The 17,761-nt window shown below is 38.7% G+C and overlaps 1 protein-coding gene across 1 annotated transcript in view; it reads left to right on the top strand.

Moving 5' to 3' along the window:
- The first annotated feature begins 525 nt into the window (after positions 1 to 525).
- The window catches only part of mst1rb (macrophage stimulating 1 receptor b), a 32,327-nt gene continuing 15,091 nt past the window's right edge, over positions 526 to 17,761 (top strand). The window contains exons 1-3 of the mRNA XM_030133742.1: positions 526 to 1,731; positions 16,191 to 16,367; positions 16,449 to 16,571. Coding sequence (XP_029989602.1) covers positions 526 to 1,731; positions 16,191 to 16,367; positions 16,449 to 16,571 — 1,506 coding nt within the window. The remainder of the gene's footprint in view (positions 1,732 to 16,190; positions 16,368 to 16,448; positions 16,572 to 17,761) is intronic.

Raw genomic sequence — 17,761 nt, 5'->3', positions numbered from 1 at the left:
TGTAGAGTAGCGTAGAGTAGAGTAGGGTAGTGTAGAGTAGAGTAGTGTGGTGTAGTGTAGAGTAGAGTAGTGTGGTGTAGTGTAGAGTCATGTAGTGTCGAGTCGAGCTGAGACAAGTAGCGTAGAGTTGAGTAGCATAGAGTAGCGTAGCGTAGAGTGGAGTTGTGTAGTGTAGAGTAGAGTAGAGTCAAATAGAATAGAATGCCTTTATCGTCACTATACACATGTACAATGAGATTTAAAAAATAGCTCCTTTCAGTGCAAAACATATGCATAGAATAAAAAACAGATTTCAGTACTAAATAAATGTATCTTGAATAAATAAATGTTTCCTGCTGTATCCATCTGCTGTTCAGTCTATAAATCCAGTCTGAATGTCTGCCCTCTTCTTCTCACTCCTCTGTTGTTTCATTCTTTCAGGAGTCAGCTGCTGGTCTGAACGATGCGTTTCTCTCTCCATCACACCTGGAGGTAACCCTGCTTCATCCCAGCTGCTCCCCCCTCCCTGTGCACCCCTTAGAGGACATGGTCCACTGGTCCACCCAGTGGGGGACATGTGTCTGTCTGCAGACTCTGCTGGCCTTGGCCGGGGCCACCTGTCCCTCTCTGGCCCCCAGTCCCGCCAACTTCTCGGTGGTTTACACCATGCCCTTCTTCCAGGCCCGAGGTCCCATCCAGAACATCGTCAACAACTCACTGTTCCAGGAGGTCTACGTAGCATCTGTGAACGTCATCGAAGCTGTGAACAGGAGTTTGGAGAAGGTGTGGCAGCTGCGCACGGGGCCGGTGGGAAGCCCCGACTGTCACATCTGTCATCTGTGTGACGTGGAAAAGGATCCCAACTTTCTGGAGGAAACGAACAATCAGGTGTTGTTGTTGGACACGTTCTTCATGTATTTATATTCTTGTGGAAGTTCTCAGTACGGCGTGTGTTATTTCCACCAGCTCAACTCAGATGGACAACCCCCTGCTCTGTCCAAGTGTCTGTTCAGAAAAGACTCTAACTCGGCTGCGTACTGTCCAGATTGTGTGTCCAGTCCTCTGGGGACCAAGGTCACCATGGTGGAGGAGGGCCAGACCGTCTATTTCTTCGTCGCTGCTTCTGTTAATGACAGTGTGACCCAACGTTACGGTCGGAAGTCCTTATCGGTGCGTCGTCCTCTGGCCACGGAGGACGGTTTCTATGGAGACGTCCGCGGCCTGACCGTCCTGCCCGGCCTGCGGAGGACGTATCACATCGAATACGTCTACAGCTTCTTCACTCAGGAGTTCGTCTACTTCCTGTCGGTCCAGAGAGAGAGCCCGGACCAGGACTCATCCCCCTTCCAGACCCGTCTGGGCCGACTCCCCAGGAATGAGTGGGAGATGAAGCGCTACAGGGAGGTGATCCTGGAGTGTCGCTTTGAACCAAAGCGCCGCAGACGGAACGTGGTCAGTGAACCTTATAAGGACGTGGTCTACAACGTGGTGCAGGCCGCGCATTTTGGCAAAGCGGGCCGGGAGTTGGCGGAGGAGTTAGGGGCAGAGGAGGAGGATGACATCCTCTACGGGGTTTTTGCCGTTACTGATGACAACGGGGTGACAGAGCACGACTCGGCCCTGTGCGCTTTTCCGATGGACAACGTCAACAAAGCCATAGTGGACGGAGTGGACGACTGCTGCGAGTCTGGGCCGGAGCAGCTGTCCAGGGGTCTGTGCCACTTCCAGCCCTGTGAGAGCTGTCCACATGAGGTGAGCAGAGGTTCAGCCTCACACAGGTACCAGTCATATGAAGGAGACGAGTCCAGACTGGAGCACAGACACCAAACTAACACACAGTTTAGCATAGTTTATGAACCTGCTCATCATATGGAAACTATGAGAGGCTGTTTTTACATTTTGGGGATTTAAATCCAAATATTCTTTTCCCAGAACATAGTGCACAGGTGTTCAGTTTTTACAGACAAGTTGTATGAATAAATGCATGTCAACAATAAGCACATTAAGACAAAGAGGAGTAAAATGAAATAAAATAAAATAAAATAAATAAGATAAGATACGATAAGATGAAATAAAATAAAATAGAAAATAAACAAAAACCAAAAATAACCCCCAGTCACTAGTCTCTTTTCCACTGACCCTCAAACTGCACAAATAAAACTTTGGGTTTTAATTTTTTTGGTTCGCCAACTGATTAGAGAGAAGATCATAACAACTGTGTGACAGGAGTGTTTAATTTCGGAATTAAAATAGTGGAAGACCGTTTTATGGAAGAGTTCATGAATGGTTTGTAAAAAAATGATGTAAGAAAAATGATGTAAAAGCCATAAAAAGATGAAAATGATGTAAATGTCTCTTTTTAAACAACAGGGGTGTCAAACTCATTTTAGTTCAGGGGCCACATTCAGCTCACTATGATCTCAAGAAAAATAAGTGCAATTTTAACAATATTCTGCCTCTGTTTATCATTAGTCGCTTTTCCATTGACCCTCAAAATTTACCTATAATAATAATAATAATAATAATAATAATAATAACTTTATTTGTATAGCACCTTTAAAAACAAAGTTTACAAAGTGCTTTGACAGAGGGCACAACAGCAGGATACACGAAGCAAGTAAAAACACTAAAACAGAAGCAACACAATTAGAGAGATGTATGAACAAATTACTAATCAAACAGGATCAAATTTAAAAATTAAAATTAAAAATTAAAAGTTAAAAAGGGACAGACATCACATAAAAGCAAGTCTATAAAAATGTGTTTTAAGAAGTGATTTAAAAGATGTCACTGATTCCGCAAGACTTATCTCCTCGGGCAGGCTGTTCCAAAGTCGAGGGGCCCTGATGGAAAAGGCTCGGTCACCTTTTGATTTCAGCCTCGACTTTGGAACAGCCAGGAGCCCTCTGCCCGAGGATCTAAGGCTGCGTACTGGCTCGTAGTCAACTAGCATTTCTTTTATATAACTTGGGGCCAGGCCCATTCGGGCTTTAAAAGTGATTAGTAAAATCTTAAAATCAATTCTAAAACACACAGATGCAAGGATGCAATGATAGGAGTGATATGATGTTGTCTGTTAAAACCAGTGAGAATACCTAATGGAAAAACCACAATGTTGCCAAAAGTCAAATTTTTCGATTAAAAGTTCTTGCGCTGGCAAGAGGTGGTTTTCAGGTGTAGCGCAAATGGTATATCACGCAAAACTGGAATGGAAAGACCTTCTTTTGCACCTAGAGTCAGGTGAATTAAAAAAAACGTATGTTGGCGTACGCTACAACAAGAGAAGAAGAAGAAACATGGTGCAGTATGTGTGGACACACCAGGAAACCCAATCATTTTAGAATTCAGTAGGAGATAGAGGGGTAATATATAATAATAATGAATATATCTGTAAATCAACACCATATTTACGTTCGTCACCATGTTTATGGAATGACTTATCGAGATATCTCGCGATAATAAATAAACAAATCACTGCATTTGTGATTTAATGGCAAAACCGACATTACGCACTTCTGTTTTTTCAACATTTAGTAAATATCGGTAAAGTTTTGTGCAGATGTCCAGTGGAAAAGATATTACTGCCAGTGAGTTTTGGAATATCAGTATTCCAGGTAAGATTAGATTCAGATCTTTAATTGTCAGTATATTGTACACTTTTTACCACACACTGAACTTCAACCTCTGCTTTTAACCCACCTCTAGAACATGCAGGAACACACCACACACTAGGAGAAGTGCACTTGCAATAGCAGGCACCCGGGGAGTAAATGGAGGGTTAAGTGCCTTGCTCAAGGGCACATCAGCCAACACCTTTTTCTGCCAGTCTGTGGAATTGAACTGGCGACCCTTTGGTCACAAGCCGACTTTCCAGCCCTCTGGGCCATGGCTGCCCCCAGAAAGTTAGGATCATGTCAAATGTTCAGCCTGAAACAAATCTATTTCAGGTTGTACTCCACTGTAAAAAGTCTATTTCAGGGGTACTCCACTGTAAAAAGTATATTCCAGGGGGTACTTCGCTGTAAAAAAATATATTAAAGGGAGTACTCTATTGTAAAAAGTATATTTCAGGAGGTACTCCACTGTAAAAAGTATATTAAAGGGGGTACTCCACTGTAAAAAGTATATTTCAGGGGGTACTCCACTGTAAAAAGTCTATTAAAGGGGGTTCTCCACTGTAAAAAATCTATTTCAGGGGAAACTGCTGTAAAAAAGTCTATTTCAGTGGTACTCCACTTTAAAACGTCTATTTCAGGGGGTACTCCACTTAAAAAAGTCTATTTCGGGGGTATTCTGCTGTAAAAGTCTATTTCAGGAGGTACTGCACTGTTAAAAGTCTATTTCAGGGGGTACTCCACTATGAAAAGCATATTTCAAGGGGTACTGCACTGTAAAAAGTTAGAGAACCACTGTCATATCCCAATAACTCATCCATGCTCCTAAATTTATGACATTTCAAAAGTACATGTGGGTGGTCTGCTTCAAGTTCAATTTCATTCTCTCCAACATGATAATTTTTTACTCAAATATTTACTCTTAACCTTAGGTGTGATTAAAAAAAAGAGTATCAAATTCTTCCCAGAGAACTCCCTCCATATAGGTGAACGTCTGTTGTATTTTCCACATTTCTTGCCAGTCACCATCTGAGCAAATGGGGGGTTAAGTGCCTTGCTCATCAGCCAACAACTTTTTCTGCCAGTCCGTAGAATGGAACTGGCAACCCTTTGGTTACAAGCTGACTCTCCAGCCTTCTGGGCCATGGCTGCCCCCAAAAAGTTAGGATCATGTCAAATGTTCAGCCTGAAACATGACATGTTGGTGTTGTAACATGTCTGTCAGCTGTTATAGTTTATAGAACTCATATACTGCCCTTAAAGTAGGAATCAACTAATTTTTAAATCTGTTTTCATGAAATGATTGTGTCAGTGGGACTTATTCTTGTGGAACTGGGCTGAGTATGTGATCATTGTCTCAGGTCAAAGGTCATGACTTGTGTATAAATAGAAATAAAAAGAGGAACGCATGTGAGAATAGAATTATTCCAACTTTATGGGCAGCGGCGTATGTAAAACTTTTATTTGTTGAGAGCTCTGGAACACAAATAAAAACTGCGGTTCAGGTTTTGTAAACAGCAGCTATTTTCAGCAGATGTGGGTCAAACATGCGGCCCGTGGCCCAAAACCGGCCCATCAAAGGTTCCAATACGGCCCACAGGATGAATATGCAAGTAAAATAATAAGATAATAACTTATAAATAATGACTCCAAGTATTGTTTTTGGTTAAATGTGAAAAAAATGATATTACATAATGCCTATGATTAATAAGAACTTCCATTTTCTTTCTTTGTTTTAGTGCAAAAAATAACATTAAATTATGAAAATATTTATAGTTATAAACTATCTTTTAACAAAATGTGAATAACCTAAACAAATATGAACAAGACGAACTGCCTACAGAAAATTAGGTATAATTTTCACAATATTCTACCTGTGACTAAATGTTTTGTGGTTTTGTAGATCTGATCCATAATATTGTTAAAATTGCATTGATTTTTCTCAAGAAAGTCAGTTTTTTTCAGATTGTTCATATCTTTTTTGTTTGAGTAGTTTATAAATGTAAATATTTTCGTGATTTATTGTTATTTTTTTTGCACTAAAATAAAAAGAAAAGTCTGGAGCTGTCATTATTTAAGGCAGTTCTGCTAATATTTTACCAGTTTGGTCCAGTTGAGCTCAAACTGGGCTGAACGTGAACCCTGAATTAAAATGAGACTGACCGCTGTGACATAAATAATGAAGCCTGTGTTCTAATACTGTACATAACAATACAATAAATACAATGTACACAGACAACACAATAAACTGATAAATAATAATTAACATGACATAATTTATATCATATGATAATATACATTTTATATTATATTATGGTCATTTTCTTTGGTGGTTATGATTAACACAATTTAAATTTAATACCATGATAACTATATATATATTTTGTCTTTGTGCTTTTCTTTGCTTTCATTGTCTCATAAAACATTAACTGTTTCTTTGTCGTTTCATTTAATTTTTTTTAACATTGTAGAAACATGATATTACCATTTTGTTTTCAATGCTTTACCTCAAAATTTCTGAACACCATAAATAACTACATTGTTTTTTCAAATGTCACTCATGATCTGAACTTTTTGCCATGACAGTATTTTTTTTATATATCCGACCCCTAATGACAAACACCAAAAGGACTGAAGTATTTCAAAAATAATATGGAAATATGGAAATACAATATGACATGATAGTTTCCTGCAACTATTTATATATAAATGAACAGAGATGGTTATTATGATGATGAAAAATAACTGTGGTTACCTCAAATTGCACTATTACTGCTACAAAAAGGACAGAGTTTACTTAAATGGGAAATGCTGCTGCAAAATGGACAGTCTATCCTTGATATGTACAGAAATTTTGTGTTTTGTGTAGGAATTTAGGGTCAGTAGAAGGATGGGGTACGGGGGCGGGAGATTATAAATTAAACTTCATCCTAGTCCTTTTCAAATGTTGGATTTTCTTTTACGTAATTCTTTTGTTGTTTGGTTTTAATGCAAATTCAAAATAATGAATAAATAAACAAACAAATAATAAGGTGATTCCGCAATAATTAGGTCTAGTTGAAATTATTTTAGTTTATTTCAACAGTAACTTCCATTGATAAAAGCTGCAGATGAAGTGAACCACGCTGAGATGTTTACAAACCTTCACAGATAAAACCATGTGACTCTTATATCAGACGAGTTCAGACTGGAAGGTACAGAACAAAGACGGATTTATTATGCGTGACTGATGTGGTGAGTATGAAGGAATGTCCATAAAACCACTGATACATGAGCATCAGTGACTTTCAGAATGACAGCTTCCTTAAAATAGAAAAGATCTGAGGTTTTATTACCGTTCAGCTGGTACCTCTGCTGACTCAGTATGAAGGTGTCTTAATCTGAGGGGCGGAGCTTCAAAAGCAGGTTTCCGATAAGTATTTGTTGTTGTTTTTTTTTATTATGACCCTGGACTCATAATAATTAAACCCCAGATGCACCACTGAGTTGATCAGTAACAGTTTGACACTTTGAAAACAAATAATGAAAGTAATAAATAGGGTTCAGTTCAATGGAAGTACTGCTCTTATGTAATGTGACGTCTATCAGCATAAAAAAAAAAAGGGAAGTGTGGTATTAGTTTTGTGGAGACAGGACAGTTTATGGGTTTATTTAATTTTTAATATTTTCAACATTTATTTTTGTAAAAATACATTAGATAAGTCATCATCTACTGAATACAAAATAAATAATAATGAGAATTAATGCTGAAAAAAAAACCCACAATAAATACATTCATATAATAGTTTTATTGTCAATCATCCTGTTGAAGCTTTGGTAACATTTGAAGAACATTTATATTTTATATGATTCAAAATGAGTTTATTTGAGTAGACAAGGAATTACTTTTGGTTGATGAAAGGTTCATTTATTAATTAATGACCAATTTATTTATTTTTCTTATCAATGAAAGAGGGCACTTTTAGTTCATATTTTACACAAAATTTACTTTTAAAAATGTGTTATTTTTTATCCATTACAGTTAAATATATGTTGTTTGTTTATAAAGTTTTTGAAATATAAACAGACACATTTGGCACAGGAACACATTTGGAATCTTGTTTTTTTTTTTCAATCAAAATTGCTGAAGTGAGAGTTGAGGGTACTTGGATAAAAAAGTCTATTTCAGAGGGTACTCCACTGTAAAAAGTCTATTTCAGGTGATACTCCGCTGTAAAAAGTCTATTTCAGGAGGTAGTCCGCTGTAAAAAGTCTATTTCCGGGAGTACTCCACTATATAAAGTATATTTCAGGGGGTACTCCACTGTAAAAAGTCTATTGCAGGGGTACTCTACTGTAAAAAGTCTATTTCAGGGGGCACTCCACTATAAAAAGTATATTTCAGGGGGCACTCCACTGTAAAAAGTATATTTCAGGGGGTACTCCACTGTAAAAAAGTATATTTCAGCAGGTACCCCACTGTAAAAAGTCTGTTTCAGGGGTACTCCACTGTATAAAGTATATTTCAGGGGTTACTTCACTGTAAAAAGTATATTTCAGGGGTACTCCACTGTAAAAAAGTATATTTCAGCAGGTACTCCACTGTAAAAAGTCTGTTTCAGGGGTATTCCACTGTATAAAGTATATTTCAGGGGTTACTTCACTGTAAAAAGTATATTAAAGGGGGTACTCAACTGTAAAAAGTCTATTTCAGTGGGTTCTTCATTGTAAAAAGTCTATTTCAGGGGTACTCCATTGTATAAAGTATATTTCAGGGGGTACTCCACTGTAAAAAAGTACATTTCAGGGACTACTCCACTGTAAAAAGTCTATTTCAGGGGTACTCAGCTGTAAAAAGTATATTCCAGGGGATACTTTGCTATAAAAAAGTATATTAAAGGGATACTCCACTGCAAAAAGTCTGTTTCAGGGGGTACTCTGCTGTAAAAAGTATATATCATGGGTACTCCACTGTAAAAAGTCTATTTCTGGTGGTACTCCAATTTAAAAAGTGTATTTCAGGGGGTACTCCACTGTAAAAAGTCTATTTCAGGGGGTATTCCACTGTAAAAAGTATATTTCAGGGGGTACTCCACTGTAAAAAGTTAGAGAACCACTGTCATATCCCAACAACTCCTCCATGCTCCTAAATTTATGACATTTCCAAAGTACATGTGCATGGTCTGCTTAAATTTCTCCACATTCTCTCCAACATAATCATGTTTTACTCAAATATTTACTCTTAACCTTAGGTGTGATTAAAAAAAAAAAAAATCTAATTCTTCCCAGAGAACTCCCTCCATATTGGTGAACGTCTGTTGTATTTTCCACATTTCTTGCCAATCATCATCTGAGGTTTTTGTGTTAAACTCTGCTCCTCACTTTTCTTTTATGTATTTAGTTGAATGTTTATTTAGCATCAGGTTCTTATATAGAGCTGATATGATTCTAGTTTTAATTTCTTTATATGAAATGATTATAATTTGGGTCTTAGTTGCAGATACTGATAGAATTCCTGTTGACAGTTGATGTTTTTAATGTAAATTTCTTTATCCTTGCTTTGAAATCATGCAAATTCCTTCAAAAGTTCAGTTCTTTTTGGGATCCGTCTTATTTTGCACATCTGGACCACTTCTGAAATGTCCAAACTCCCATGTGCAGCTGTGTTTGGTTCGAATGTGTCTCATCCCTCTAATACAGACTCGGTGCAGGTTATTGCATCAGACAAAAAGTGAAAGTGTTTGGATTTTCCGTGACTCAGTGAGAAGGTCATGACCGGTCTGTGTGCGTATTTACAGGCGTGTGTTTTCCGTGTGATCAGTGTCAACAGCTGATGGAGGCGGTCCGGGTTCATCTAAACGTACTGTCAAACATTTCCTCTGTTTGGGATTTTCACCATGTGTCAGCGTTTCTAGATGACCCCAATAAAGCCGTTTGATCTCCAACAGGCAAAGGAATGCAGCCCAAGAAAAGCAGGATAAATGTGGAAAAAAAAAAAAAAAAAAAAGTCTGCCTACACATTTGGCATCCTGCCCCCGCTACTGTGGAATGAATATTGGATTAGAGCCTGTTGGGAGGAAAGTTAGTCGATGTTTTGACTTGTTTCCTTCATCGGTCGTATATATGTGTTTCTCAGATCAGAACAGGAAGAGGCTGTTTTAATACACTTTTGCTTTTTCTCATGTCACTCACAGATACACTTTCATTCCTTTTAATATAAACGTCTGTCCTTTTAAGGCCATTCTGGCCTTTTGGACATACTGGAGATTTTATTCAAATCAGTCTCAATGGTAATTTTCTTGGGAAACTGCAGGAAAATAGCATCAACAGAATGGTAGATGGTAGATTCTTTGAACCCTTAAAGACCCAAACATCCACCTTTAACCCTTAAAGACCCAAACGTCCACCTTTAACCCTTAAAGACCCAAACGTCCACCTTTAACCCTTAAAGACCCAAACGTCCACCTTTAACCCGTAAAGATCCAAACGTCCGAATTTACCCTTAAAGACCCAAATGTCCACCTTTAACCCATAAAGATCCAAACGTCCACCTTTAATCCTTAAAGACCCAAAAATCCACTGAGAATCAAACCATCTACTGATCTAAACTGTTTAATACCTGTTGATCCACTAATCCTATCAATCCATGTCAATAATTGGTGTAAAATACAGTTCTTCATCTTTTCATGGTCATCAGATATGACCCATTTGGACGTTCAGAGGCTCCGTAGTTACCTATGGAAACACCATCATCTTCTACAACATTGATTCACCAGTAAAACTAGGGATGCACCAATGCCGATTAGGGATGTCATGATACCAAAAATTCAGGAATCGATACCACTAAAAGTACATAATTCTCGATACCAAATTGATACCATGGTTAAAAAAAAAAAAACACAACAACTAGAAAAGCACTTGGAGAGCGCAGACCTCCACCACGGCAGATCAGCCCCCCCCCCCCCCCCCCCCGATCACTACCAAAATTTTATCATTTGTTCCTTGTGCTAGTGTCAACATTTCCTGAAAATTTCATCAAAAACTGTCAAAAACTTTTTGAGTTATCTTGCTAACTAACCAACAAACAAACAAACTCTGATGAAAACATAACATCCGCTGTTCCTTGGTGGAGGTAAAAACCAGAAGAGCCCATAAACTTCAACAGAACTCCTTTCAGTATTTCCATATAAATGAATCTTGCTGTTTGCTCTAACTCTCTCATCTGTTCCACTGTCAGTCACAGTTTACTGCTTTGAATGCCCACACCTGATTGGCTGAGTGGGATCATGTGGGATGGTTCTACATACATGTCGCTGGTCTGTGTGTTTCCTCATCTACTCCACCTTCAGCTGCTCTGGTTCAAATAGAAGTGCTCCACCACCGGCTGAAGATCCAGGTCCATATGGGATGGCTTCTGGGTCCAGACCAGGACCATGGTCCCCCTGTTAGTGACCGCTGGTGTAGTTTCAACATTTGGTATGGGCTGTGAAACCTGTGTGGGGCCATTGGACCAGAACCAGTGTGGAGCCCTGATGGTATCACATGTCAGATGTTTAATGTTGAAGAACAGAACTCACCTTGGATTCTTTAACCCTTTCATGCATGAATTATAAGAACCTTAGTCAAGATTTTTTTCCCGAGTGTTTTTATTCCTCTTTAGGCATGAAAAAGCAAAGTGATTGAAATTTTTTTCAATCTACAAAAACGTCCACTCAGCTGGACACCATGCCTTTAATTTTTGAAGGTAAGAAACCATCATCAGAAAGTGATATACAGTGCAAAAACTATGAAATAAAAACATTTTTAATGCAGCTCATTGGATGTTTTCTTACATTTTAATGTACTCTAATACTATTACTCACTTCATGGAGATTATATGCACAAAAAAACCTTTTGATTAAGAAAACTGTTAATTACAGTCTAATAACAGCAAATATTTACATTAAAACATAGTACTGCAGATTCGGTTTATTAAGAACAGCAAAGTTACAGTAATGGTATGAATTGCAGTGTATGGGATGGTGCATAAGTGTCCACTGTGTTGGCTGATACGGAACTAAAACAACAAAACCCATGACTGTACAAGAGAACACCTGGAGAATAGCTGTCCACTGGAGTGACCACTATGAATGAAAGGGTTAAACAGATCTGGGGGTCTGTCTACAAGGTGGTTTGATAGGTTCGTGCCCCCCCCATTTGAATTCTGCGGTGTAAGCGTTTACACCAGGGGTCTCATACTCAACTTACCTGGGGGCCGCTGGAGGTAGAGTCTGGGTCAGGCTGGGCCACATTATGTGTTCCACAAAAAAGGGTTTCTTTACATTACTTGCAACTAGTAACATGCATTTTTTGATGAATGATGGATTTCCAGCCCTAGCAGCAATTATCTCAATCACCACGTAGCTAGCTTCAACTGCTGCCTCATTCTCTTTGTTTGCTTTCTTGAATAAATCCTGTTGCCTCAAGAGACATTTTTTAAGATTGGCGACCCAGTTCTTTCTCTCATCACCCTGGTATTTTGTACACTCCTCAGCATGTCTAGCTGAGGCATGATGTCAGACGTATTCCTTATACACCGCAACTGTCTCTGTGCATATGAGACGTGTAGAGGTGCCCCTGTGGTCCACAAACAAATATTCTGTCTCCCACTTTTTCTGAAATTGCCTGTACTTGTTGCCAGCCTTTCTCTTCATGGCATGTTTTGACAGAGACATGACTTGAACTGGGTGATGGCAGATATTTTCCGTCCACTTGGTGTCACTCCGGAATATGTTTCAACAAAGTGACTAATGTTCATACTTCCCCAAGTACCTCGCGGTTGGCTAGCTTGACAACTGTTGACAACAAATGCCACCAGAAGCTGTCACCAGACTATCTATGGTAGCCAATAAGTGATAAAAATTAATAAAATAAAAGTGTGGCAACACTCAGCAAAAAGGTACGTTTGAGAACTTCATGTGGTCCACACTAACACTAAACTTTGATGTCAAGTAGGGGGCCACAAAATATCATCCCACGGGCCCCGAGTTTGAGACCCCTGGTTTACACAGTGGCTTATGGGTGTCCATAACCACATCATGGTCGTCTACCTGAAATACTTTCACACATGACTGTTGGTCCTTTTGTGTCCATTAGAGGAGGCGGAGCTTTAGCTACAGCTGTGTCCATTAGGGGAGGCGGAGCTTTAGCTGCATCTGTGTCCATTCTTTCACCAGTTCCTGTACCTGTTCCATGTGTTCTGTCGGAGCGGACTGACCACATCAGTTCTGGAACAGTAGTACCCTACCCATGGTACCAATTCTTACACAGGCATCGGTTTTTCCATTTATTAAAAAAATGAGTATCGATGATTCTTTTTTCCTCATAGTATCGAATCGTATCGTGAGTATTGGTTCTCATGACATCCCTAATGCTGATATCAGTATCGGTCCAATACTGAGCATGTGTACTTCTACTCATACTCGTAAAAGTGCTTTGATACAAACACACTGATACAGATTTTACAGATCTTGTGACTCTTCCCTCCAGTTGGAGTCTTTTCTTTCTCTGAATTCCTGAATATTTCCTCTGAGCTGTGTTCTGTTGTGTGGTTTTGCTACTGCTCTGACAGTTGTGTAACCTGCTGGTGGGATTGTCCAACATTCTGAAACCCTGGTTCTTCTCAGCAGATGAACACATACTTACCAGTAAAATAATCCTCTGGGTTTAAATAAACTGAAAGTGACTGTTTTTTCTGCTGCTCACCATGTTTAGTTTATTAGTTTGATCCCCTTTAGCTGCTGCTCACCACAGCAGCTGTTACATCATCATCATAAGAGGATCATGGGAAATAGAGTTCTGTCCGTTACGAAGTTACAGAGTTTTTGTTTTATGGAAATCATGAAAAGTAAATAATCTAGATCAGTTGTTCCTTGGGAGATTTTTCCAGCTCAACAACAATTTTAAATACACTTTTTTTTTTTTACATTGATTTTTAATGTGCCTGGGAATGGGCGACATGGTGGTGCAGTGGTTAGCACTCGTGTCTCACAGACAGTCTTGGTCCTTGGTTTGATTCCAACACCAGTTGAAGGGGGTGGGACCTTTCTGTGTGGAGTTTTGCATGTTCTCCCCGTGTCTGCTTGGGTTCTCTCTGGGTACTCTGGCTCCTCCCACCATCCAAACACATGCACTGATAGGTTAATGTGTTAATCTAAATCACCCATAGGTGTGAATGTGAGAGTGACTGTTTGTCTCTATATGTCAGCCCTGAGGTGAATTGGCGACTTGTCCAGGGTGTACCCCACCTTCATCCATAAGTAGCTGGAATAGGCTCCAAGCGACCCCTTTGACTCTAGTGAGGATAAAGTAGGTTCAGAAAGTGAGTGAATGGATGAATGATTGTGAATGTGTTTCTTTAGTTATTGCCTGGCGATTAACTCATAAAGACCCAGCGCTACTTTTATGTCAGTTCCCAAATGACATGTTCTCTATATCTAACCTTTCTTAAATGATTTATCACCACTTATTTATAATGTAACTTGTGTAACTTGTATTTTATCTGTAAAAATCACGTATTTTCCTATATTTAATTCACTGATCATGTAGATGTTCAGTAAGCCAATTATTTTTTTCTTCCTGACACTCATAAAAAAATACTAAAACACAAACACAAAATATCTTACAATGTTCTACCAACCATATTCCCTCCATGAGACGGAGCATGTTATTCATATTCTATTTTATTCCTAATTACTGTCTTTATATCAGCTGTGAACCTTTAGTGTTTAGACTCCACTTTGGGGTTCTGATGCTACTTTTTTCTCCTCTCAGATGTAAAACCGTCCCTTTAATCAAACACTGACTCGTCCTGCTCCTGTTTGAAGACACAAACCCAAACCCTCTGGTGCATAAAACAGCACATCCTCCTTCATAACAGCCTCTTAAATTGTCAAATGATCATATTATAACACATTATCCTTGTGCTTCTGCTGCTGTGCAACACACTTTATTTTCCCACGGTCACCGTGGCAACCGCCGCTGGTCCTACCATGTCCTCACGCAGCTCGACCTCTGCTCTTATGATAATATAGATAATATTAGATTATTGTGTAAATATTATATCCAGGAGCCTATAACGGCCTCACAGCTGAAAACACCAAATAAATGCTCCTTTATTTAGATTCTATTGTTTGGATGGAAAACTATGAAAAATGTGATGCTGAATATTTAATAAATCAACTGTTTTTCCCACTAATTAGCATAATTTAACCCTTTTTATTCAGATGTTCAGTAGGTTTTTTACAGGCTGAATAAATACATGACTGGGTTAGTCCAGTTGTAAATAATAGTACTTCTCCTCGCTCTTTTCTCTGTTTTATCTAATGCACTACCTGTCACAATCATGATATAATCACCATATTACAACCCTGTATTATTTTGGGATATCGTCTTCCATTCACCTGCATGAACATAACATCCATCATTTCTAGTTTTTAGCATCAGTCATGTCTTTGTGAACATCAGCTGAAGCTTTTATATGTTTGTTTATGAAAAATCTGTGCAGTGACTTTTTTATAATCCTAAAAATCTAAATAATAATAATAATAATAATAATAATAATAATAATAATAATAATAATAATAATAGATTAGATTTCTATAGTGCTTTTTTTGGGCACTCAAAGCACTTTACATTATTGACCCATTATTCATGTGAAAATGTAGCTTTCATGTATATATCCCAGCATTCAATGGAAACAAATTGCTCTTCTTTTTAATATATTTTCTATAAATATGTGTATACAGTAAATATACTATTCATAGTATCAGCATATTCAATCTTCCATCTAGTTGTATTATTCAGAATCATCATACAGAAACATGACAACTAGAAAAGCACTTGAAGAACACAGACCTCCACCAAGGCAGACCCCCCCCCCCAATGCAGCTCAGTCTCCCATGCTGTAATCTACTAAAAATAATACCTAACGAAAATCACTTTTTCAGAAATGGCGGTTTTCTCCTGGATCTACCTCCATAGTTGTTGAAAACAAATCCGTTGACACACTTCAGATTTCACACTGTCATGGCTTTTGGTGTTTGTTGCATGTCAATACCATAATTTGTTCCCTTGTTAGGATGAAAATTCCAAAACTCCACTATTTTTTCCTGTTCTGGATCATGGTATCCAGAATTTTGTAAGGATCCAGATCAATCTTCAATATCTTGTAGAATCTGTTGGGAACTTATTTTGTGTTTTTTTTTTACCAAGCACCCTGACCATTCATTATGGAGTTACACATACATATGTTGAAAATATCCCTATCTCCCAATGATAAAGAATCCTTTTAAAAATTCCTGGATCCAGACAGTGATCCAGATTATTCCCTAAATGTAATCATTTGTTACTCGTCCCATTTCGGACATTTCCTGAAAACTTCATCAAAATCCGTCTATAACTTTTTCAGTTATGTTGCTAACCAACCAACCAACCAACCAACCAACAAACCCTGGCAAACATAACCTCCTTGGTGGAGGTAATAATAAACATAGATAACAAAAATGGGTTTAGATAAATACAAACCCTTTAAGTCTCCTTTTTGTCAGGTTCGTCATCTTGTCTGTGTGTTTTTATCAGAGCATGGAGAACAACGCCACATGCAGAGACCACCCCACCATGGTGTCCAAGCCCTACTACAGAGTGGACCTGTTCAACAGACAGATGACAGACGTTCTCCTCACATCCCTCCTGGTTACAATCATCGAGAACAAGACGGTGGCCCACATCGGTACCTCCACCGGACGCCTCCTGCAGGTACGTAACACAGGACACTGGAGATTGATTGGAGGACTGTCTTTATCACATGATCTGCAGCTTTTGTGTCTGTGTTTGTAGCTGGTGTTGACCAGATCCAGCCCGATTGTCTTCGCCAACTACTCTTTGGTGGAGAACCAGAGAATCTCATCTATCGCTGCTGTATATTCATCAGAGTATCTTCTCTTTGTGGTTGGAGACAAGGTACAAAATCCATCTATCTGTGAAAGTCTAAAAGTGAAAAGTCTGAGCTAAAGATAAAGGTGTGATAAAAAAAAAAATCTAAAAATAAATAGATAAATAAATAAAAAAGATATAGGTGTGAATAGTTTTGTCATCTGATGCAGTGTTCCCCAACCTTTTTTGGGTCGTGACCCCATTTTAACATCACAAATTTCTGGCCACCCCAGACATTAAAAATAGAGACTTTTTTTTTTTTTTTTTTTGCTAAAATAATTTTTTTTGATCATGTAATATTTTGCTACACTATGTTGCAAATAAATGTAAATTTTTGACAACATTTAGTCAATATAATGTATATTATTATGGACGGAGGCAGTAAAGCCAGGTGTAGTTTACTGCACAAAGTGAAAATTGGATTTTCCTTGGTCAGGATATGTACAGTCAGTCCAGCTTGGATTTACAAGGCTGACAATTAATACTGAACAAACAATAATTCAAACTATGAATTATGAAAGAGCTGCAGCATCTGAAACCGACCACAATGAACATTTGACAGATAAACAGAACCACAGTGCTTCAGTTTCAGCTTCACATTTTGTCATGTCTTTTATGTACTGTGATTGTTTCTCTCAACTCACCATATATTTTTTTTGTAAATTTTTTTTATCAATTACTAGAAATTTCAGGCGACCCCATTTGAATTCCAGGCAACCCCACGTGGGGTCCCGACCCCAAGGTTGAAAAACACTGATCTGATGACAAGTGGAGTGTGGGATCTTAGGTGGAGTCAGTGAGGCTGAATGACCTCATCGTATAGTCAGCTTCACTGTGTGGGCTATTTCATGCCTTCACCCAACACATGTGGAGCCTGGACCAGCACACTTATGGTGCAATACATACTACGGCTGAACCTCAATTCACCCCTTGGCCCCTCCCCCTAACCCCTTCCCCTTCGTTTTTCACGTATACGTGAAGGGGTAGTGTTGTCCCGTTTCTCGATTAGATGGAAGGGAGGGGCTAAGGCGGGGGGGCTGTGATTTTCCAGGACCACACTACGAATGCAGGGGTAGGAGAAATTTCCCATAATTCTGTTGGAATCATTGGTCAGATGGAAGTAAACACAGTCAAAAAGAGCAGCAGTGAAGAAAGAAACACACAAATGTACGCATTTTCTTCGTAAAACACTTACTCATTTGATCATCCGTTTAATG

Source organism: Sphaeramia orbicularis, chromosome 5 (assembly GCF_902148855.1).
Source record: "Sphaeramia orbicularis chromosome 5, fSphaOr1.1, whole genome shotgun sequence".
NCBI classification, from domain to species: domain Eukaryota; kingdom Metazoa; phylum Chordata; class Actinopteri; order Kurtiformes; family Apogonidae; genus Sphaeramia; species Sphaeramia orbicularis.
Note: the sequence above shows the minus strand (reverse complement) of the source record. Positions and strands in the feature narration are given on the sequence as shown.